The 23,680-nt window shown below is 37.5% G+C and overlaps 3 protein-coding genes across 5 annotated transcripts; 2 read left to right on the plus strand and 1 right to left on the minus strand.

Moving 5' to 3' along the window:
* Positions 1-772: 772 nt before the first annotated feature.
* LOC139700223 (probable dimethyladenosine transferase) lies at positions 773-9,426 on the plus strand. Its single transcript, XM_071598841.1, has 5 exons — positions 773-1,094; positions 1,307-1,610; positions 1,953-2,174; positions 3,100-3,206; positions 9,319-9,426. Exons 1-5 carry the CDS (start codon positions 850-852, stop codon positions 9,359-9,361), a joined length of 921 nt encoding a protein of 306 aa, XP_071454942.1. The 5' UTR covers positions 773-849; the 3' UTR covers positions 9,362-9,426.
* Positions 9,427-9,451: 25 nt separating this feature from the next.
* On the minus strand, positions 9,452-16,149 carry LOC139700224 (E3 ubiquitin-protein ligase Topors-like). 3 transcript variants are annotated; one of them, XM_071598842.1, is made up of 5 exons: positions 15,988-16,149; positions 15,179-15,414; positions 14,382-14,542; positions 13,365-13,589; positions 9,452-11,080 (listed from the first exon to the last, which is right to left on the minus strand). In XM_071598842.1, the coding sequence occupies exons 2-5, from the start codon at positions 15,410-15,412 to the stop codon at positions 9,658-9,660; spliced, it is 2,043 nt and encodes a 680-aa protein (XP_071454943.1). In that variant the 5' UTR covers positions 15,413-15,414; positions 15,988-16,149; the 3' UTR covers positions 9,452-9,657. The 3 variants fall into 3 exon arrangements, with proteins under 3 accessions (XP_071454943.1, XP_071454944.1, XP_071454945.1); XM_071598843.1 differs by having other exon boundaries at positions 15,179-15,431; XM_071598844.1 differs by lacking the exons at positions 14,382-14,542; positions 15,988-16,149 and having other exon boundaries at positions 15,179-15,266.
* A 150-nt stretch (positions 16,150-16,299) lies between these two features.
* Positions 16,300-23,359, plus strand: LOC139699074 (tax1-binding protein 3 homolog). Its single transcript, XM_071598078.1, has 4 exons — positions 16,300-16,483; positions 17,419-17,547; positions 22,505-22,582; positions 22,658-23,359. The coding sequence occupies exons 1-4, from the start codon at positions 16,427-16,429 to the stop codon at positions 22,766-22,768; spliced, it is 375 nt and encodes a 124-aa protein (XP_071454179.1). The 5' UTR covers positions 16,300-16,426; the 3' UTR covers positions 22,769-23,359.
* The last annotated feature ends 321 nt before the right edge of the window (positions 23,360-23,680 follow it).

Genomic DNA, 23,680 nt, shown 5'->3' on the forward strand with positions numbered 1-23,680 from the left:
ATTTTGCATAAGATAGATAAATTTCATTCGCACGTAGTACAACATTATCTTTACGATTAAAAATTGTTTCTTTTCATGGATGAACGATTGGCCATTATGACACAGGAACCTGTTCGGCAACTTGCTGGCGGTGTCTTTGCTAAAATTATCATATATTTCAGGTCAACACAGCATAAATAAATATAAAATATACTAGCTACTACAATATTTACGCAACATTGAAGTGAATCACCTGCACCCCTTCGTAACTGCCGGGATTCTGCATTACAACATGGGAAGAGGTATTTTGTCCCTTTTTTTAGCTTAAAATAATTGCATGCTCTATAGATAAAGACACGACCCACGACAGTTTTCACCTCCCATCGTCGAAAAAATTTACCTACTCATTCTATTTCATCAGAGAACTCACCAATCATTATATTTATTAACGTGCTATTTGGTATTTTGAACATAAAAAAATAGTATTATAAGTATTTCATGAAAGAGTTATTTTGACGATTTCACTATCGCAAAATTTAGAATAATAAAAAATCAAATACCTAAATAAAGTCGTGGATTTCTGTTGAATGCCGAGGATTTATAAATTTTATGACAATCAATGGCTGTCAGGTTTGATGATTGCAGCATTTTTCCACTACGCCAATGCAAAAATATCCTTGTACCAATATTTCAAATTTGGTTTTGGCACTTTAAAAGCTCCTGTGCTGCCAGAGGAGGACCTCGTGTGCAAGGATAAAACTACTATATTGCTTTAGATGACGATCGAATTGCTTGAACACACGTGTTGTTTACGTTGGAGGGGGATGCTGAGTTCGTGATATTTATTTGTTGTTTCATCCAGGATTGGCAATGCCAAAAGTTAAAAGTGAGAAGACAGCAAGACTCCATAATGAGATTGCAAAGCAAGGAATATTATTTAATAAGCAGTTTGGTCAGCATATATTGAAAAATCCCCTGATTATTCAGGGGATGGTGGACAAAGCTGCAATTAGGTCGACTGATGTTGTATTGGAAATCGGTCCTGGTACAGGAAACTTGACTGTGAAATTATTAGAAGCAGCAAAAAAGGTTATTGCATGCGAAGTGGATACCAGGTAATAATAGAAATAGTTTTTGTTAACCTTAGAAAATATGATCATTACAGGAATCATTAATTGGAAGCAAAACAATTGAACACAAGTTCCAAGTGGAGTAGTTGTACATTCATTTTTACGTCCCTAGATCTGAAGTAATTTGCTTGAATTCTATGTCTGTAATCATAATGTCTGAAACTGAATGTTCATTCATGCCAGGTACCGATTTTCAGGTTGGTAGCCGAACTATTGAAGAGGGTTCAAGGCACTCACTTGCAGCCAAAGTTACAGGTGATGGTTGGGGATGTACTGAAAACTGAACTACCCTTTTTCGATGTTTGCGTAGCAAATATACCATATCAGATATCATCCCCATTAGTGTTTCGTCTTTTGCTACATCGACCATTTTTTAAATGTGCAGTGCTTATGTTTCAAAGAGAGTTCGCCCAGAGACTCGTAGCAAAGCCAGGCGATAAGTTGTATTGCAGGCTCTCCGTAAACACACAATTGCTTGCTCGTGTGGACATACTTATGAAGGTAATGTAAGCTTTCCCGTGCTTCATTTTGAATTCTCCTATGTCATTACATCTCAATAATACCATTTTGCATAGTCATCATTGGTCGCACCACGCATTTATTCTAGTGGAATTCATTAATTATTATTCTTAGTTCATACCATCCTATTACAAATTATATTAATTACCAATACTGTTGGATCCTAAGTGCAATGAAGTGACAACCTTGAATTGCTGCATTCATGTTTTTCGATTTTGATAAATTGTGGTATTAAAATTCCCGATTCAATCTTGAAATTGCTGGTACAAGTGATTATGATAGTTTGCATTGTACATTTATTCTTGTTTTTTTCTTTTTGAACAGGTTGGAAAGAACAATTTCAGGCCTCCTCCCAAGGTTGAGTCCTCTGTTGTTCGTCTAGAACCACGCAATCCACCACCACCTGTAGACTTTAGGGAATGGGACGGCCTGACTCGGACGATCTTTGTGAGGAAAAATAAAACTTTGTCTGCCATTCTCAAACAAACGGCGGTAATGATGATGCTGGAACGGAACTATCGTGTCCATTGTTCACTTACAAATAAGGTTAGTCAATTCTTCCCACATTATTATTAAATACACAAAGGAACAAGTTATTTATATATTACAGTTAACTGTATAGCCTTTGCTTTGTACGGTGGTGGTGACTCAACATGTTTCCATTGCTTTGACTGCAGTTTTGTCTCTGGGGTTAAGCAGTGGTTCCAAGTTTTTCATCTGTGGCCTCAAACCAGTGCAGAAATTCTAGTTGGTTGCTCTTAAAACCGGTCAAATTGTTTACAAATTTCCATTTTGATGCATTTGTGATCCTGCGTCTAGAGTGTGGCTGATAATTTTTGAATGCCCAATACTGTCGTTAAAATGCAATATGCTCATTCAGATGACATCCCTTCAGCTTCAGCAAATTCTCACACTTTCAGTCGGCAATTCTCTGAGACCATATCATGCTTTTTTGAAATAATGTCTGAGGTAAGGGCAAATTTTTGCCGACCACTACACAGATCATCGTCCAAGCTGTCCTGACCAAACTTAAACTCATTTGTCCACTTGGCAACAGTTGAATATGAAGGAGCTGAGTCCCCCGTAGTGTTCTGACACATTTCTGATTACCTCCAATTCATAGACAATAGGTCACCAAGTTCATTGTTTTCAAAATCTGTAAATGCCAGGCTAATAAAAAAGGCATAAAAAGGTAAAATTAATATTTAAAAATGTTTATCATGCTACCAATACTAGTACATTTAAAACTACTCCTGCTTTAAATTGACCCTGGAAACACATGCTAGATGTCTGTATGATATTGTCAAAAAGGGCAGTCAGATAAAAATAGTAACGTAGATAGAAACTCATTAAACCTAAATCCATTCCTTGCCACTAATTATGATTGTCTTTGATGTCTGAATAAAGTAATTTGAATTTGTGTGAGATTAGAGAATGGGAGAATTCAATGAACTCTTCATGTACTTCACAGGTGATTCCTGAGAATTTCGATATTAAAGTACTTGTTGATTCCATTCTTGTCAAGGAAGGGTTTGAGACTAAGCGAGCAAGACATCTGGATATTGATGATATCATGAAGTGAGTATATAATTTTTGTATCTGTTTACTGTGAAAATACTTCTGTCCCTTGTTTGGTTATCTCCATTGGTGACTCCCTCTCACCATGGCTCACACGAAAACTACAGTTTCTATCCCTATCTTAAGATTGCATATTGTATTGTCATGAAATAGATTGTATTTGATAAGTTGTTCAAAATTTAAATTACAGTAATATTTGAGTTACAAGTATATTTCCCATGTTGACGATTCATTGTAAAGATAGCGAAAGCTGAATGGTTCTGTTTCGCTCACAGACCACTTTTGTCTACTTGCTTTCAGTTATTTCCTGTGTCTTTATTTCTTCAAATATCGTAGGTTTTCAAATGCACCTATATTGAGGCATTTTCCTGTTAATTGGTGATGTAACTTGTTTGTTTCCTGTCTCAGATTCGTGCTAAAACTTGGAGATATATAGTTAACCGATTGGAATATCACTAGAATTGAATTGCGATAGATAAATATTACTATGCTTCCCATCTTGAGGTTATTCTAAACTGTTAGGCCTACTGTGTAATTTAAATCTGTTTTTAGTGAACAATTTTCATTCCTCGTGTTATTAGATATAGAAATTTCACATCATTTGGGGTTGGTGACGGTAAGTTCCCCTTCATTTTTATTATTCTACCATTCATGGTATGTTTTGGATAGACTGAGACTGATCAATGATAAACATTTTTGCTTCTCCTGATAAAACATGGCCGGACATCTTACACTATGATCAACTGTTCTTCGATTCCGCATGTTTTCTTCCTCCCTTCATTGCGTACAACATGCCTATTTCCTACCCCGATCTTCACTTGCCCAATGTTCTCACAGACTTCAACATCCCATCATCAATCAAAATGCCATGAAGTCAGTCCATTTAACTTTTTCCATTCTTCTCCGCACACACATCTCAAAAACCTCCATTTTATGTGTATCGTCTTGCTTCCTTAATAAAGATGTTAAATTACCAGCTAGTCTAACGTGTGAGAAGTATTTTTAAGTTGGGGAAAAGTATTGTTCATCGCATAAGCTAGCAAAATGATGGAAATCAAGCGTGGTGATCGTGGGGAGATATGCTGCCCTTTAGCATTGAAACAATACCACTATGAAACCATTGCAGTGTGAGCCATGTTTGTCAAGTGATGGATGTGTGATGGAAAGTTCCTCTCTATTCTACCCTTTATTTTTATTGTTATTGTCCTACGGTTTAAGATTTATTTTGGATAGACAAAGACTGAGCCATGTTTGCCACTCATGTTTTAACATGCCATGCCGTGTTAAAGCGTGTGTAATTGAAAAAAATGGCCAGGGACCTGAATCATTGTCATCTTCTTACTGAGCGAGAAAGTCATGGATTACTTTGACCTCTTTCATTTCAATGCAACAATTTCAGAGTGTAAAAATCATTCGCCTTGACTGGGATTCGAACCCAGATCCCTCAATATCCGGTCGAGTTTCAGAGTTTAAGAGGACGCCTTGGTAGCTTAAGTGGCTAAAGAACTCGACCAGATATTGAGGGATCTGGGTTCGAATCCCAGTTAAGGCGAATGATTTTTACACTCTGAAATTGTTGCATTGAAATGCACATTAGCGGATGACTCCGTTAAAAGTTACTGTTGCGGCATCTCCCGCAGTTTCTTTGGAATTTGTCTCTTTCATTTCATTCATTAGAAATTATATTGAGGGGAGGGGAACAGAGAAATGAATTTGTTGAAAAAGCCAGGGAAGTTGACATGTGAATAAGTAGTATCATTCAGGAATTCCCATTGAGAACAATGTTTCGTTATTTGTGATATGGATTTGTGTTTAATGCAGTCCGTTGGACATGAAGTCCATGGGGAAGGTTTAAATTAATATTCAGTCCAACTTAAGTGAAATGAGTGGATCGCGAGTTGATGTTGAATGATACACAAGAACACCCCTGCTTCGATTCCAAACACTGGGAAAATGCTGGGGCATTCGTCATGAAAATGGGGTGGAAAATGTTGGGTCTGGGGGTCCATAACATGAGTGGCCTCCTGATGAAATTCAAATCGCATTTTTGCCACTGCAGAGTGCCACTGAAGAATCTTTCACCTTACAGCTTAGCCTAGTTTTGCGAATGAGAGTTTCTACAGATTTCCAGATTTGACTGTGACTGCAAATGAGTTTTTGAATGTCTGAAGTAACTGTAAACTCAAAGAGCAATTGATATAACGTCAATATTCATCCTATCCATTCCAATAAACGGAATGGAATCCTAGCTCTGTGAAGCTTCCTGGAGAGCTATTTTGTTGCGGAGGTGGAATATTTCTCCCCGGCTAGATCTCATTACCTCCTAGATGTATCCAGCAAGTGTGGATCTACTGGGTGACTCAGTTCAATGAGTGGAATTGTCAAGGGTTGAGTGGACAGTTCACGTGATGAGTAAGAGCAAATGGTGACATTTTCAACTCAAATCCTTTTGTAAATATGAGGTCCTTAATTAATGTAATGCAATTATTGAAAATGATCTTGAATGTAGGTTTTAACTGCCACTCAATGAAGAATTTGATGTGTCTATAATACCAATCAAAAATGGCTGAACTGACAAGCTTTGATGAATCCATGAAAAACACGATATATCCTTTCATTCGCATACAGTCTGCTGTTTATGCCTGTGTTAGACACCCTCCAAGATTGTGAACCAGAGTTACATCCCGAATAATTGATAGCTATACTATAGTATCATACTTTCTTTTTTTCAAACTTTCTTTCCTTGAAAAATGTTTGTACTTCTTTTTGTGAATCTATTAATTAATCATATTGAAGGATGCACATTGCATCCAGGAAAGAAGTATATTTAAATTTACATCAATTTCCTGGAGTAAATTTTGCAAGTGCTTATGGTGAATGAGTATTCAGTATATCTTAAATACATGCAATGAGGGATAAGACAACCATGCTTCATAGGTGCAATACCTTGACTGTAGATTAGAAACAAAGTGTAGATTCCTGGCCTTTGGAAGAATAAGTTAAGTGGTGTGGCAGGCAAGTGTTTCCCTACCATTGGAAGTTGTTTGGATTGGATTGAAATCAGCTCCATGCACTGGTTGCAGTTATATTCCTTAATTGAAAATATTCTCCCTAAAGTCAGTAATATTTTGCAACATTGGAATTGGTTGTTGCTTGGTCGACACTTGTGCCTTTCTTCAGTGCCCCCCAAGTCTTTCGCCACCTTCGGTGCTCTCTAGAATGCATTTCATTTTCCTCCCTCTTTTACAAACATCCTCCCTGGCACACATTATCTCTTTGTATGTACCAGTCACCAATGTAAAATTGGCATATCAGACCTAATTAACATCTTTCCTCTCTACAACGCTGGTTTTCTATATTTCCCATCCCTGCACGGATCTAAAAGTGCATTCTTCTGTGCACGTTTGTTTTGAACAAAAACCAAGTTTTTGAGCCCTTCAATTTCATACATTACCAATATTTTTATTCTTGCTGGTGTTGTCACAGTTGATCCTACTTGTAAATGTTTTCCTTGGCAAAATTCTCCTAATATTTTGGACATGTTAATCATTAGGGTAACCTCTCCAATCGTGGCCATTGCATATATCAGGTTATTACCAGTTCCAAGAAATACGTAGGATTTTTGCCCTAGGTACTGGTGTTTCGAAACTAGTACCTATGATTTGTGTACTGGCACTTACTTCAGTTTTTTTACCATTGATAGAGTAGAATTGAAATTATTTTACATGGATTAAATGAAATCCTTAAAAAAGTACATTATCGACTTACGTTATCATTTGCCGCTGTCAGTTATGGATGGTTCCCATACAAAAAAATGCCGGCAAAGACAAGCACAGCAGTTAAAATTCCTCTTTCTTAATTGGTGTCAGCATTAAAATTTTGACCTCACAAGGGCTAATATTGTGGCCCTTCCCAGTGACGAGTAAATTGATGTCCACCACTTGTTAATATCTGATCATTTTTGTATACTTTGAAAGGTAATTATTATTAGAAGAAAACATAGTTAAAAACTTTGATATGGAGTGTGGTTTTGCACATTGCAGAAACATGGTCATGGGAAGAAAGATAAGATGGTAAGAGTAGATTGTAGGTTTTTGAAATGCAGATGTGGAGAAATCAATAAGAGGCAGAATATTGGAGGGGAGAATTTTAGGTGAATAAGGAATAGGAATGTTGGAAAGAATGAAAGTAGGAAGGAAGCACACAAAGGTAATGAGGGGCTTGTGTGAATTGGATTGTTTTGCTGAGGGAGACAAGGGAATTGTTGCTGTAATGTTTGGCGGCTTATGTCCATCCCAAAACCTATCCTACATTACTAATAATAATATTTGGTATTGGACCACTAAAATAGAGGTCTCATATGATGTAAAATATGTATACAACTCATCAAACCAATTAGTTCCTCAAAACACAAGATTAATTTCAAATAAAGTCCTAAAAATTTACAGTGGCAATTAATTCTCCATTGCTTCAAATAACTGGTTTACTGTGAAGGGCAGTAGAAGGTTGCCTAATTTTCAAATGCAACCTCGTAGTAAACTTCTATTTCCATATTTTTCATAACCTGATGTGCATGCCAATTTTGAATGGCAGTAATCACCATTAAATTACTGGTCCATAGTGCCCATGTAAAATAAATTGATTCTGGCTTCACTTCTTACTATATTTGATAAACGTATGCATATAATGTTACTTTCCACAATACTCATTGGAACACAGGCGAGATCCTACAACCTTGAATTGTGAGATATCAACCATATGGACCTATCATTCTGCCTCATTTAGTGTAAGGGGATCAGCCAATGAAGTTTGTGCTTCATGTACTGTTTTTAATTTATTATTTCACGACCTGGCAACTTATTATTTTGTACAAGGTTTCTATAAAAAGAATTGGTAACAATATTTTCCTGACATGTGCGTTAAGTGCTGAATTCAGGCCGTCGGTGGTGTGTGCGTGATCACAGATCGTTTTGGCAGTATACACAATTATCAATGAAAATTTGGCAATGTCAAAGATCTGCACTGAACTTGTCCTGAAGGTCTTACCAGATGACCAGAAGCAGAGTCAATTGTCTGCTTGCAAAGAGCTTCTAAAATGGCATTGCGACGATACCCTGACCCCTTTACTGTCCAGACTGGCACCAGCTGACTATTTCATATTCTCAAAAGGGAAATCCTTCCCTGAAGTACACCACCATGGAACCCTAAGTGCCGTCAAATAACCTTGCACGCATACCCCCAAGGACCTTCCGGAATCCACCAACCAGGGAGCCTTTGAGTTATGGAAAAGCTGCTGGCAGAAGTTTGTCAACGTTCTAGGCATGTACTTGCACTGGAATTTTGAGGCATTGTAGCAAAACCTGAAATTAATCTATATTTTCCAAAATTTTCCTGATTATTTTCTTACAAACTATGATCAATATGCCACTTAGTCTAAATTTGCCCTTTGATATTAATGATCAATCCGAGATAGTGGTTTAATTCAATTAGCAAAATGGGGCTAAGCAATTCATTTAGAATATGGCACTTATGCACAAGGTAAGAAGTGAAAGACAATTGCATGGGTACGTGGCCATTTATTTGAGGGAATGAGAGTTGATTCCCTTGCTGCATTTGTCGTCGGGAAAATATTGATTTTCCACCTGCTGCCAGACTGTTAATTGCATGCTCTGAGATGCTGTGCTGCCATTGTAAAGGCACGCGAGACTTCCAGTAAATTCTCCTTGGCCATCACTCATTACGAGGACATTATAACCATTCTGCTCATACCAGCATTTGTCATGATGCCAGTGATCCCAATGTACATCTCAATTGGAGGGAAAATCCATCATTGATGGAATGAACTGACAGGGAAGAGCATGATAGCTGATTGTATCAAACACTTGAGTTCTTCTAAATAAATTGAGAGATTCCTAAACTGCTAAGAGACAAAACATAATCTGATCATAAAATTCTTACAAGTAACTGGATTGTATGAACTTATTAAATGTTTAACCATAATTGCTGATAATCTAATTCTTATGCCACAAGAAATTCCAGTCGATGACATAGTGATTTAATTTTACATTCAAGTCCCACTAAAATTAATGATTCGTTTAATTTTATTTTGCAGGTTGCTGCACGGTTTTAACCTGGAAGGGATACATTTTGCATGAATACTTCTTCCTTGAATGTACAGTTAAAAGTAAATAAATATTTGTAACAAATTGTATTAAGATAATTCCAAAATTTTATTGTTTACATATATATATATAATATAACTTTTGTATACAAGTCCTATTAATATCCATTATCATCATAAAATCAAAAGGAACAAAAAATAATTCCAGTATTTACAAAATGGAGGATGTCAGCTTTTCTTGAAATGCATCACATATTCAAAAAGTGTTTCATTAAAATGCTCGATGGCCGCAACAAAGCAATGCAACAGTGAGGAGACACGGAGGGCTCATCACCCACTGGAGTCCGAGTACTTACTCTCGCTATACTTAAATTTCGAGCGTCTCTTCCCCTTGCTCTTTGAGCGCGAAGAACCTGAGGCAGATTCCCGTTCCTCCGTCGTCGTCTCCCGGTGATGATTCTTGACACTCTTGCGCCACTGACTCAACGCACTGTTGCAGTGACAGTGCCTGTGCTTGCATACCTTGCATCGGCGGCTGGTCCCACTGCCACTCGTGCCCTCCCCCCGATCCTCACCCTCGGCATCATCATGGCTCCTCCTCTTGTGCCTCCTGGAATGCTTGCTCTTTTTCCGTTTTTTGCACCTCTCCCAGTGCTCCCCGCCGCCCTCCCTCTTGGCACTGCCATTATCCTCATTCCCACTCCCCCCAACCCTCACCGAGCTCGACTCCGCCTTGAAACTAGGCTGTGGAACGACCACGCTTGGGATGCGCCGCTCCCCTCCTCCTCCCGCCTTGCAGTCGCTTCCACTGTCACTCCAATTCCACCGCTCACGCGTCGACACTTTTCGCCGGCTGCTGCCCTTTCCGGACGACTCGGAGCTGCTCTCCCGGGAGCTGCTCCACTCCTTGTGTCGCCGCCTCCTCTTGGCCTTTCTCTTAATCCGGCCAGCTTCAATTTTTATTCTAATCCGAGGGCGTTCTGTGCTTGCCTCGAGCAAACTGGGACTGGTCGCCTCTGGGGTTCTCTCATGGCTTGGGGTGGCCGTCGCCTCATCAGGGCAGCAGACGACCCTTTCGCCAGAGGCATTTGGGGTCCTTAGATCCACAGCCTCGATCGTGGTGCAGGCACTTTGATCGATGGATGGCTGCATTTCGTCATCGTCAGATAAAATATCAATGACTTCAGGCGTCCGTGGCTTGAAGGTACCGACCACCTCGCAATCATCCGATGAGGAAGAACTGATAATCTCGTGGGTCTCTGCATTGCTTAGTGGTAATATGGGATTGTGAAATTTTTTTAGGTGTGGTGCACGCGATCTCACGACACCAGATGGACCAGCCACTGGCGCAGGGGGAAGAACACCACTTTCAATTATCTCTACGTCACTTCCTGAAGAGTTGAGCAGGTCATCTATATTCTCTTCGGAATAATCAGAGTTTGTGGGAGAGTTTAAAACTACTTCTTCGATTGCAGCGGGACCATGTGGCAAGTACGTGGCCGCCCTGTCGTGGCCTCTCATATCAAATGGGGAACGGGAATATTCAGCAAATTCATGGATGAAATGTCTTGTGTTTGTACCCAAGTAGGGCTGCAGCTGAGTGGCAAAAAACCGCGATCTAATAGGATGTATGAAAAGATTATTAACGATGGTCTGCATGACGAAGGCTCTATGAGGGCAATTTTCAGGCAGCAACACTTGTAATTCACGCTGCAGCCATCTCACCAAGCGGTACACCTGCGCTGGATTTTCCCTAGAATTAAATGAATGGATGTGTTTTACTATTTAAGTGAGCCCTCACTCATCCGGACAGCATCCAGCCTTGTAGTGTCTGTGTGTGGCTCCCGAAAAGGTCACAACATGACTCTACTCCAGCACTTGGTCGAAAAATGTTTGGCAGACAAATTTCGTTAGGCATGGAGGGAACTTAATCACAAAATTCCTCATTTCTGCTCAGTAGTATGGTAAATTATGAATTGCCAGGGCTACATGAAGCAAATAATTCACTTGCTCAACAAAATGTCACACATTACCAAATCACAATACATATTTTTACAATAATTGTTAGTTCTTTCCATGTCTTTCCGTAATTTCCAAATCACATACCCAACTATTTTGAGGTCTTCCGGCAGTAAATTGGTGCAAGAAAAGTGACATTAAAAAGGTAAAGAAAACAAAGAACTTGGACAGAAACACACAACTTGGACATTATCGCCAAAGTAATAGTTCTTGAGAAGTTGGACGCTTGGGTTCCTATCACTATTTTCCTTGATAGTTTGATGTGAATTGCCAGAATATCAACCAGAAGCCTTGGAATACTGGAAGATACCCAAGGCTACTGCAAGAAACCATCCTAGGATAGTATGCACAGCAGGATTCAAATGGCCAGGGAATTCACAGCACTGAAATACATGAAGCATGACAAAAACTTCCCAGAAGGACATACAGAGCTTCAATGAAGTAATGGTTGACAATGACAGTTTAAGCGGAGACAATTTTTGGAATAGATGAATGGTGAAGTCATGAATACTGACAGTGACACAGTTGAACCGTTTAAAATAAAATTAGGTCAAGTGTAAAAATCAGATGAAATGAACCTGGACTGGAGAGGTTTGCTGAAAAACATACAAGCTTTAATAAGTAAATCAAAGATTCTGGATGAAAAATCAGAGTAGTGTCACCACTTTACCAGTTGAAGATGCTCATGGGAAAATTTTGATAACCCTTAGCTCATAGGATATGCATTCAACAAATACATGGTTTACTGTGCATCAGGAATGGGAACATTAGGTTCCTAGCTTTGCCCCAAAATACAACTCTGTTATTTCAGTCTATGGATTAAGGAGTAATCATGGCTTCCAAGTGATGGTACAGGCACATGAGGGATGGTACAGGTACATGAGGGAGGTGAAAAATTCCATTTTTCCAAACGTGGGGAAAAAGATTGCATGAAGAGGAAGTTTATCTCCCCTAGACTGGATTTCAGCTCGATGAGCACCAGGAACTCTTGCAGTCTAAGGAAGACTGGCTACGTTGATGAAGGTGATCAGGGTTAACAATTATTAACTGAAGAAGAGGAAGTCAATTGCATTTCAGCAATGATAATGTTACCTTGGGGTTCTAAAGAGGAGCCTGCTGAAAAATCAGTTGAAATCCCATAAGGTCCAGGAGGGCCGGGTCACCCAAATATTTAAAATTATTATTTTTTTAATTATGCAATTGTAATAATTCCTTTACAATAACTATAATAATTTATATACTTCTCTTGGTAACTTTTACAGACTTTCGGTTAAATAGAATTCATTGAAAGAAAGTTAAATCGGTGCCTATCATCAACATTTCAATAAAATAGTCATTTAGCACTATTAATGCATCAAGGAATAATCTTAACATGATTTCAATGTCGTACATAATAGTTTGAATCATTATTTCATGAAATTGTTTATAAATAATTTCTACTATAATCATTATGAGAATGAAGACAAATACTCTCACAGCATTATTCATGAGTTAACAGCTCTAAATTTGACCAACTTCATTCACACATAGAATCCTGCTTCCTTCAATCAAATCTAGCAGAATTCACTTCCCATCAACCATATCATATTATCACATAGAAATGCCTCGGCTGTAATACCTTAAATATTTCAGCAAGATAAGCAAGTTATACACATAAGTGTTCCTCCTGTTAAGGAATAATTTAAGCATGTCTGAGAACAGAATCGACCAAGTATTACATCTTACCACTCAAATTTACAAAAGAAAGCTTACATTTATTCAATAAACACCCGATTGATTCAGTTAATTCATTTAAATTGATGAAAAATATGGGATGATAATATTATTGATAAAATGCCAAGCACAGCATCATTGCTCATGGAAGTCACTTAACCCCAAGCATTATTGCTTAATTTTATACACAACTTGCCCGGTTACTTTAATGAAAAATACATAAGCAGTGAAAGATGCCTGCAAAAATATTATTAGGGGGGGAAAACAAGGGGATACCCTGAGAAGAAGATTAAAACCATTCGTACCTGTAGAATAAAGGAGTGCACACCCGAAATCTGTTGGTGAAATCACTTAGGGGCTGCACCCAAAGATTGTCCCTATAAACACGGGCACGGAAATCTGGAATATTTTGCGAGCTTCTTGGGTGCAATCTTGATCTTATCCTTTCCAAAATCGAGGAACTTCTTTCCCTGACAGCCACAATGTGCTGGACCGCCAATCTCTCTTGAAGTTGTGGTGTCATGGTTGTCCTATATGGATATTAAGAGAAAGTTGTACTTGGAAAAACATTAAGCTTGAAGGCATTGAACAAATTCCAATCATACTTGTAGTGGATACAAAATGTGATGAACAAAAGTAATCATGGCACAAAAATGATAACAAATATATCAAACCAATGTTTTCTAACAGTGCCATCATGGATTACCCACGACATCATGATATTATTTTACTTACTCGGACATGACCGATAATCTTTGAGGTGATTAACAAGGTTCTAATATAGCATATCTAGAAATAAATTGATATCAACAAACGGATATTATTCCAAATCCATATATTAGCATATTGGGCAACATTCGTCACAGTTGCAAGTCTCGACTGCTCACATTAGTTCCCAATGAATCACTTGACTATACAAAATCCTACGATGATAAGAAAAAATGCTTGGCCGACTACAGGGTGAAGGTCACTGAAGGGTTTATTGCAAGTTGCAAGTACCCTTCTGGTCATCCCCACAGGTGATATCAAATGTGCCGTAAACACTCGAGTTACATGCATTTGAAAAAATCCATTTCACTTAGCAGCAGCATTGCTGTCATCAGCTTTTTTCTAGCGATATCACTCATAAAATATTATTTTCTACGCGATTATGAATAAGTCAATGGCCAAGCATGATCAAACAGTTATTAAGGGATGTCAAACTGCAGGCACTCTATGCCATAGCGCTTTGTTCCCAATTAATAATATACACACTTTACTATTCTTAACAAAAAGGAAGTAGAAAAACAAAAATTTATCTCTTCCAAAAATATAACACTAACCTGTAACGGAAACTTCTGGTAGGCTCTTCCATCCAAGGAATCCTGGCATCGCCCTCTTGTTGATTATTTTGACAATGATATTTCTCATAGTCATCATTTGATTTCACATTATGAATAATATACTCAAATTTAGCTTTACAAAGGGGGCATTCTGGCTTTACCTAAAAGTGTAACACCAATATCATCCATCACTAAACACGTCTAGCATAAATTATTTAATAAAACCTTTACAATGCAGAATAATTCCAATATTTTAACATTGAATACGAAAACAAGAGTTAACCATACCAACAAGGCTAAAAATAGAGCATATAATTCTCTAGCACATAGTAGCCACACATTACATATGTAATTATGACTTTTTTCTAAGACCATTTTCATCAATAAAGCTATTATGTGAGACGTTGATATAATACGTATCAAAAATATTTATACAAGCAACAAGGCGAAAAATGTATCATTTTACATTAAATACCGTAGCTATATATAACCACAAATGTTTAGCAGTGATCACAGAAGGTGCGAGCCGTGCTAAAAATAAGGATAAAACAGATTATCAATACTCAGAAACTATACGTTAATTTGTTTGAAGGTGTTTATTTTTACCGTTACCATTTAATGATCATTTGCATCATCAATGCTATTAAGTGAATCGCCGCTATAATGGGCATACAAAATACTTACACAAATAAAATGGGGACAATTGTATTATTTTTGCCGGGTTAAAAATAAGGATAAAAATGATACTGAAAAATCAGACACTATATGTAAATTTGCTTGAAGGGGTTTATTTTTACCTTTGACCACTCCACGAGACATTCGAAACAGAATTCGTGAAAGCAGGAATCGACGAGTGACTTATTTCTCAGGCGTCCCAAACAAATGGCACATTTGCACTCTGGGGGTGTACAATCATCTGAAGATTCGGATGGAGATTTAGGTGTGCTCATTGTGCTTCTTATTGTTGGACTGTCTGCAGTGGTAACTCTCAGGTCTGCAGCAGAGGCCACATGTACACTTCCCTCCTCCATTGCTAACCGAACAGAATAACTATAAACATATTTTAAACATCCAGATTTTCCTTCAGTTTACAAAATACTGCAGTGAAATAAAATACATAATTGCACAAATAGACATTCAGTTTATAGACAATCTACAGAGAACTTGCTTAGTCGTATACCACATGAAAGAGCGTATAGAGCACTAAGTAACACAAGCTATGGACAAACCGATCTAAGTTCCCCCTTGGAAAATTTTTCCGGGAGAAAAATAATTCAAGGGTGTCCAACGCCCAGCATTTTAGAATGATTCTTGAACCACCACAATTTGGAATAAAGGATAAAACAAATTTTAAATATAGTTAGGTTCACAGGCATAACTTCACACCTAATTATTCGGTTTTGTCTGTCTAAAACTACAGGTTAGTTGTCATGAAAACGCTCGGTAATTTTCACAACGAAAAGAATAAAATTCTGTTACAACCTGAACAAGTGGTAGCGAAACGTAAACCAACGCGACATATTTATCCATGCAATTATTTTCCAATAGTTCAATGAAAATAGCTGTCCAATACTGAAACCCGACAGTTCTACATGTAACGGATTACCGATTTCCACCGAAATGATATCTTCTCAGCCACGAAATCAATCACCGATTTCCTATATTCGCAACCGTGTAACATTCACAATTTTTCATTTCCTCCATTAATTTCAGCATAACCGAAACAGTCGATGAGCGACGCAGTCCGATGGTAGGCTCGACACGGTCGACACCGTTCGACTCGAGGACGTTGGCATCAACATGGGAATGGTTTTCATAAATAATGAATGCTGCGACAAAAATGATCGCAAAATTATTTATTCAATTTAAAACTACTATTAAAGTTATGAATAATTCTCTGCAGTTTAAAATGGCAAATCCTTCAACCGAATATGTGGTGACATGACGAAACCTATCGATTACTTCAAGTGTATTTGAAGAAGGAATCATACGTCCTTCATAATAGTATTTGTTCTCCCCGAAAGTTTAAGAAATTGTGACATGTCATGTGTGCCAAGATGGCATTTCAGCACCAGGCGGGTACAGCCATGGAATGCCTTAGCGTGAGTTGAAATAATTTTGCCTTCTAATCAAATATTTGAAATATGGGGTGTTGACGGTACCACCCATGTGTGTTAAGTCAACATATATGAGCGTGTCTCTCTGAATCATTACCATTGCAATTCAAGAATGAAGAATCCTCCAATAAAACTCATCCTCTACTCTTATAATATTTTCATTCATTAACTAATTTGGCGGAAGATTGCGGTTGCCTTCTCTATTTGCTGTACTCGGAACGGTGGCGTATCACATTGTCGTAAAGCGTGATAACATGCCAAATCTCCGCGTCATTACCCCACAAGTGAACGGTTTTTTCTTTAAATGTTCGCTACACAATGAAGTTGCACCACTGGTCCGTTTTTTCATTAAGCAGTTAAGTTGAATCACTCTCAAGTAGCGCTTTATTTAACTAAGTGTCATTTTCAAATTTGTGAGGCCATTCTTTGATTGACGTATAAATATAAAGTTAGATTTAACAGCAAACCCCAGAATATTTCTTGGGTTTGTAAATACGGCACTGTACTCATTCATTTCAAAATGTAATGTTGAGATGTCTTGTTTCTCTTCCATGTGAAGTAATCATGTAGCTATTAGGTGCATTAAAATAATAGAACACTTCAACCTGATCATATAGATAATTAAAAATAGGGATCTTGTAGTCATTCAGATGCTATGAGTGAAGCATTAATTTGACTGCTTTAGTCGCCTCTTTGTGCCCCAATGTTTATATCTCGCTCTTTTGCATTTATTGCAGTGACTAGAAGCGCTGAATTTCTAATTTCCAGTTTCTAGATGAGTCCCGTCATGTGTAGCTAGACTTGCATGTGAACGTATTTAAAACATTGATCATAACTGCTAGAAGTGTTGAGCATAGTTAAATTTTCCTGTTGAACTTGGAGGTTGTATTCCAATGATGTGATTTCTCTTTATATTATAGATTCCAATCACATTACAGAAGGAACCCGGCCTTGATTCGGAGGGTAGAGAAGTTCTTAAATGTGGATTTAAAATAGGTGGTGGAATTGATCAAGATTATCGAAAAAGTCCTCAAGGATATACTGATAATGTGAGTTTATTTCATTCCAGTTGTGGAGAGTAATCATTAAATATTTCAGAATCAATCTTTATATTTATTTTTAGAAAGGTTGATATTCTATCAAAACCAATATTGATTACTATTGTGAGCCTTATTTTTGAACTACGTACGAATTATATTTTGTAATTATCATTAAGACGTACAAGATACTAATTCTGTGATATGGAAGATCATTTATGAATGGGAAGCGAGTTTGACCTAATGGTGAAACCCTTAATAGGGGCGTGGTCCCAGGCCAATGATGGTAAGTTTCAGAAATGACTAGCCTACATAACCGTTAACCCTATTTCCAGCCATCCTCAATGGATTAATCTCGCTGTAAAAGTTTTACTAATAATTAACTCTCCTCAAGTATTTGATTATTGGATTAGAGGTTGTAAATGATGCACAGTTAACCATCAACATGATTTGAAAACAAATATGCTGTCGTTATCCGTTGATGCAAAAATATGCAAACAAAGGTCAAATTAGAGAATGTTTGGTGGTCAAACATTGTAGCCTGATTTCACCAACTTCCCAATTGGAGAACATGATTGGCAGTCGTCATTCAAAGGTCATCATAGATAGAACTCATTGAACCAGCCGTTTGTCTGATATAAGCTTACATTTAGATTGTTAAAATGAAGACTGGCCTGGGACCACACCCTATTGAGAGCTTTCTAGCCAAAACTCTTTTTAGAACCAGAGCTGTGTGAATGAACCCAACTTGCGGCACTTGAATGCAATGGGGAATGAAGGGAAGTGGACGTGGAAGGGATTAGAGGAGGCAATGACCTACAGAAGTGGCAACCTCAGAAACCCTCGAGAATCAACTTACGCCAACTATCCATGCACTCTCTCTCGTTGGGAGTTCTTGTGCGACCCACGTAATCCAGATGGTCAGGCCATCTAACCCGCGTGAGACCAAAAAGCAATGTTAATTTTCAATGGTTGACCATCGAGGAGCTTTTTCAAGGAAGTGAACTCCACCCCCTCCCCCCCCCCCCATCAATTCTTCTGTGCCACACGCCATGGTTTTGTTGATAGCTTCAATCTATTGGACATTCTATTCGCTTAAAACCCAATTCTCGAGGAGTCCTTGTTTTCTGCTTAAAAGCAAGTGAATGTAAATCAGGGGTTTGGTAGACCAGTGCTGTGCAACAGACCCGAGACCCCATGTTTGATTCCAAGTGATGGCTTTCGGCAATCTCAGCTTTTCACCCAAGCTGTGTTTATTTTTGGGTATCAGACCTTCCAGGGAGACCTTAGGTTACAAATGGAAGGGCATATGGAATAAATAATGCCCACCTATACAACCAAACCTTGGCTTGACTACGGTGGATACGTGTGAATCTAAGAATAAATAATGTGATATCATCTCAGCACTTGAATTTGAATGTATCTGTCTCCCAGTCTGTAGGATGTTTAACTGGATCAACAGATCAGAGTAACCAGCCACCTATTTACTCCAAGGTTAAATTATTTATTAGTAAGTAATCTGCTGGTTAAGGCAGGTTTTTGGATGTACTACACAACTACCTTCCAGGGAAACCTTAGGTGACATCTGGTGAGGAACTGGCCCACCATCATACCCTGATGTAAGAAAATCACATGCAGTATTGAGCTTAGTACTGGTTGAGCTCTTCCATCAGCTGTCAAACCGACCTTTGGGTTGATCAGTGTTATTTATTATCAATCCCTCTACTGGCACTCACTGGTTTCTATGTATCATTATTTTGAGATTTATTTTAGAGGGAAGAGAGAAAAAAAATGTTGGACTACACAATTGACCACAAAGCACTTTGTCCCTGGTGTTTTAACGGCAGAGCTGTTGAGGTAGGATGAGATTGTCTTTGGAAGTGGTTCATGTTTTCTGTTGCTTCCCTGTTCTTTATGGCTTTCCCTTTCATCACATCTCCCTTCGTAAAGCTCTGGGTAAAATGTTATTAGTTTTAAGATTATGAAAAAATAATACCAATTAAGTGCTTACCTTGAATGTATTAGGTCTCCTTTAAATGAAGAGGCAGTGTCTCTCTCAGAGCATTCATAAATTCAGTATCTTCAATTTGCCTCCACCTGCTTCTGATAGTGATAAATGTTTTCCATGAAGGTGTTTCTTAATTGGGAGAAGGTCACATGGAGCTTCTGTCTGGACTGTAGGGATGATGAGAACACACATCGAATTGATTTTTGTGGGATAATTGCAACTTGATGGTGAGGTGTGGTGAATCCACTGCACGCCAACACATCTCATATGCAATGTTTGTTACTAATGTTTGGGTTGTACCAATGAAATTCTTAATATTTCTCATAACATTATTTGACAATCTTCTGACTATAGAGTCTGATGTCAGTAATAGCAACACTTTTTTTGGTGGTGAGTGACGCCATTACAAGACATTCAATTGCAGGATTAAAATATACACTTTCTTATCTACTACAATAAATTCACCACACCTAACACAATCCCAGTTAATCCTATTTCACATTAAATCACTATACCTCTGCATGCTTTCTACCTCCGTTAATTCCCACCAAAATGCTTGTTCTCTTCCTCCCTCTAATATATCACTTTCCCAGCATTCTCCCCTCTTCATCATCCTGTGACCTCTCTGTATCTTTAGCATCTATTTGCCCTGCCTTTGAATTTCTACCAACAGTCTTAATATATTTTTCCATCTTGCTTAGCATTTCTTTGTTTATTTTCTTTTCTTCTCCCAGACCAAATCTTGAAAGCCTCCTTTAAATTTATGCCAAAAACTTTTTTGTCTTCATGCCTAAGTTGTGGAGCCGTAGAAAGCTGCGATTCATTCATGTCTTCTCTTTAAATCTTCATCATGAGTCCCTTCTCAGCCCCCTCGATAGAAGTGTTTTCCTACCTAATGAAATTCTTTCAATGTCCTTACGTAAGTTCCCATCTTCATCTTAAACGCCTCCTAGATAGATTCTTCATGTTCAAGGGCATGCCATATTCCGCTGTCAATATTCCAATTCAATGTCAATATTCCGCTTAAGTTATTCTATTTCATTAGAACTCTTGGACCTTATTCCTCAGTGTATATGCCGAAAAGTACACGTGATAGTGAACTCTGTCTCTGTCTAATACTGCTCGTCCTGATTCTCCATTTGCTATTTTCGCTTGTGCAGTGTGAGACATGGTATTGGCCTTTGATCAGTATTTTACTTACTCAGTGTCATTTTTTTGAAAATAATAATATTTATTACGGATCGTTTTCCATGAATTATGATTCATATACTTTATTGGTGTACATATTCATAATTTTTGTGAAGTGTTGCAGAGTGAAATGTTGAATACCTGCATCATTTCTTGTGATGATTCATTGTTTTCACCAAATAGAAACTCATCTCTGTATTTCACAATCACACCCGTACAAATGGTGACCACCTGGTTTCAGTCATTTAAGTCAAGTTGCGAATGACAGACTACAAGGAAAGTGAACAAACTTGGAGGAGATAAAAAATTCATTAATGTACTCTTTTCCTGTTAAAAAAAAAGTGATTTTAATGTTGACCCTGTCTCAAATGATAAGGTTGCTTTCTTTAGTTATGAGGGAAAATATTACGTATCATGAATTCCATTCAATCACCCTGGGTATTATAATTAGCTAGCACAATTATTAGTATTATTATGTTTAGAGTAGGCTGTCTGTATTCTGGAAAAAAATTGAAAACTTGGAAATGTCCTGGTTTTTATAGGCATCAGGAAAGCTTGGAAAATTACAAAAAGGTGCTGAAATTAACGTATGATAATGGTGAAATGTATTTTTTTCATTTAATTGCAATTAAAGTTGTGATTGTTGTGCTATAATAAAACTTGCATCCCCATTATACCCTTATTTTTAATTGTTTATATATATTACCCAGTCGCTGCCACTGGCTGGTGGTGTTCAAAGCCAAAATCCATACGGAATATGTGAGGCACCATAACTTTCAAACTGAACATATTCTTAGTCATGTTTATGCTGTTTGAGTTGATTAAAATGTGCTTTGTCGTGATAAATTCAATTCAAAAGTTTTCCTATTTCAGCATTCTAAGTAAAAGGTCCGTAGTCAAGTTTTCAGAATGGTGCAGCTCTCGAAAACATGTTTGCTTCCAACAATGACTTTCGTTTTGTTGCAATTTTTTGCTTTTATTGTTTTTTCTTTGCATGTTGAACTTTTTCTCATAATCTAAAGAAACTAGTCCAATATTTAAAAGAATTATTAGACTTTGTAATAAAGAAATTTGTTATCGGTAATATTTAATCAATTTTATAAAAGGTGACATTATTATTTCATGAGCTTTTATATATTTTAAATTATTTAAAATGCAAATTTTGATATGGAAAACATGGGAATGCCATGGAAAGTGGTCCTTCATGTTTTGTGGCCAACCAGAAAATTAATATTTTAAAGTATTTTGTGCATGCCATTGGCCTGCTAAGCTGAAGTAATTTTGGTGGTTCGAGAATCAGCAAAAGTTAGGGATAAAATGATTTTGTGATCCTAAGACTTATTTTACACACTTGCCCAAGGACCCAGAAAAACAAACTATATTACTAGTACCTGGGAATTATTTCAACAACCTGCTGTAGAAGTTATATCCCTTTATCTCCCAAAGAATATGTACTTACCGTGGTCATCCAGAAGATTGGTTAAACCTTGCCATTGGTATATTACACCTGACAATGATTCAATTATATTGTTTTTTATTGTTACCTGTGTCATCAAATCTCAACATTTTTCTTCTGAGATGCTTTTCAGTCTCTGTATATCTGTTAAAAACAAGAAGTTGTTAGTGTGGTTGTTAATAGTTCGTTATTTTAAAGAGATGCTGATGGTAGTAGTTGATTGCTTGTGGTGTTGGCACGGAGGTAAACAGAAGTTGCTCTCTGGATTCTTCGTGCTGGAGTGATGTTTCTCAAGGAGCATTAATTATTTCTTCTAGGGGATATATGTAACAGAGGTCCACGATGGCAGTCCTGCTGCCAAGTCCGGTCTCAGGATGCACGACAAAATTCTGCAGGTATGGTTTCATTTCTTGGATCGTTCAAGCTTGATCAGTTGGAGTTTCACTGTCAATATGTTTTTTGCATTCCAGTGCAATGGCTATGACTTCACAATGGTCACCCACAAGAAGGCCGTGGATTACATTAAGAAACATCCTGTCCTCAATTTACTAGTCGCTAGGAAAGGCGTTACTTCAACCTGAGACTTGTATTCAGGAATATTGTATGCTGCATTATCCACGTCTAAAATAGTTGTGATGTACCTGCTTATTGTGTTTGTCATTTAGATGTGATTTATTTTTTACTATTAGGCCAGATTTTGGATTTGGCCTAGTTTTGCTCATTCTTTCGCCTATGTAAGAAAGATACTGTCATTTATCATTTGACATTTATAATTGTCATGGGCATTTTCATGTCCAAAGAACTATGTACTTGTCATTTCAAAGTACTGTGATTTTAAACTATTTTGTAATTTTTTAAAATGAAGTTGCTGTCTGATATTCATGTAATTTGAAATGTTCAATCACATATCATGATTGATTGCACTCATTTTCATGGGTTATAGTATTAATTTGTATATTTTGTAAATCAAGAACTACTGCCAAATTTGTAATATTGCGCACAAGCATGGAAGCCAATGATTTATCTTAAAAAAAATGTTGGATTCATTTGTACTGTATATTTTAATTTTTATGAAACATTAAATGGAGGAAAACTGCCTTCATATTTGTCAAGGGGGCTGTAAGTTATTGCATTTTAAATATGAAAATGTGTTTGTGAAATAAATCCAGGTGTATATGTTTATTTTGTTTTCCTGGCTCAGGTAAAATGAGACAATTTGACCTGGTTTTCCTCGTTCCCTATGCTTTTGTGACCTTTAGAATTATTGCGCATTATAATGGGTGGTAAGCTGATGCCCCACTTGAAGGTAAATGTCAAAGGGACGGTAGGGAATTTGTCAGGTTTATTCTACATAATTCAAACTCATGAGGGGAACAATAAATAGAAATCATTATGATGAGTGAGATTATATCATGCCATCAAACTTCCCGGCAACTTTGACAATCATACTTAATGTCTGGTTTATTTTGCCTCTTACTAAACTCCCATCTTAA

The sequence above is a fragment of the Hetaerina americana genome, unplaced genomic scaffold (genome assembly GCF_022747635.1).
Source record: "Hetaerina americana unplaced genomic scaffold, ioHetAmer1.1.p SCAF_10, whole genome shotgun sequence".
NCBI lineage: Eukaryota > Metazoa > Arthropoda > Insecta > Odonata > Calopterygidae > Hetaerina > Hetaerina americana.

Bases quoted from the DNA above. Each gene is read 5' to 3' on its own strand.
- LOC139699074 (XM_071598078.1), top strand. From the start codon at position 16,427: ATGTGTGCCAAGATGGCATTTCAGCACCAGGCGGGTACAGCCATGGAA. The intron at 17,548-22,504 runs GTGAGTTTATTT...TATTTCTTCTAG, and splicing joins CTCAAGGATATACTGATAAT to GGGATATATGTAACAGAGGT. The intron at 22,583-22,657 runs GTATGGTTTCAT...TTTGCATTCCAG, and splicing joins TGCACGACAAAATTCTGCAG to TGCAATGGCTATGACTTCAC.
- LOC139700224 (XM_071598842.1), bottom strand. From the start codon at position 15,412: ATGGAGGAGGGAAGTGTACATGTGGCCTCTGCTGCAGACCTGAGAGTT. The intron at 14,543-15,178 runs GTAAAAATAAAC...TTACACTTTTAG, and splicing joins GTCTCGTGGAGTGGTCAAAG to GTAAAGCCAGAATGCCCCCT. The intron at 11,081-13,364 runs GTACGAATGGTT...ATTTAATTCTAG, and splicing joins TGCACTCCTTTATTCTACAG to GGAAAATCCAGCGCAGGTGT.
- LOC139700223 (XM_071598841.1), top strand. From the start codon at position 850: ATGCCAAAAGTTAAAAGTGAGAAGACAGCAAGACTCCATAATGAGATT. The intron at 1,611-1,952 runs GTAATGTAAGCT...CTTTTTGAACAG, and splicing joins GTGTGGACATACTTATGAAG to GTTGGAAAGAACAATTTCAG. The intron at 3,207-9,318 runs GTGAGTATATAA...TTTATTTTGCAG, and splicing joins GATATTGATGATATCATGAA to GTTGCTGCACGGTTTTAACC.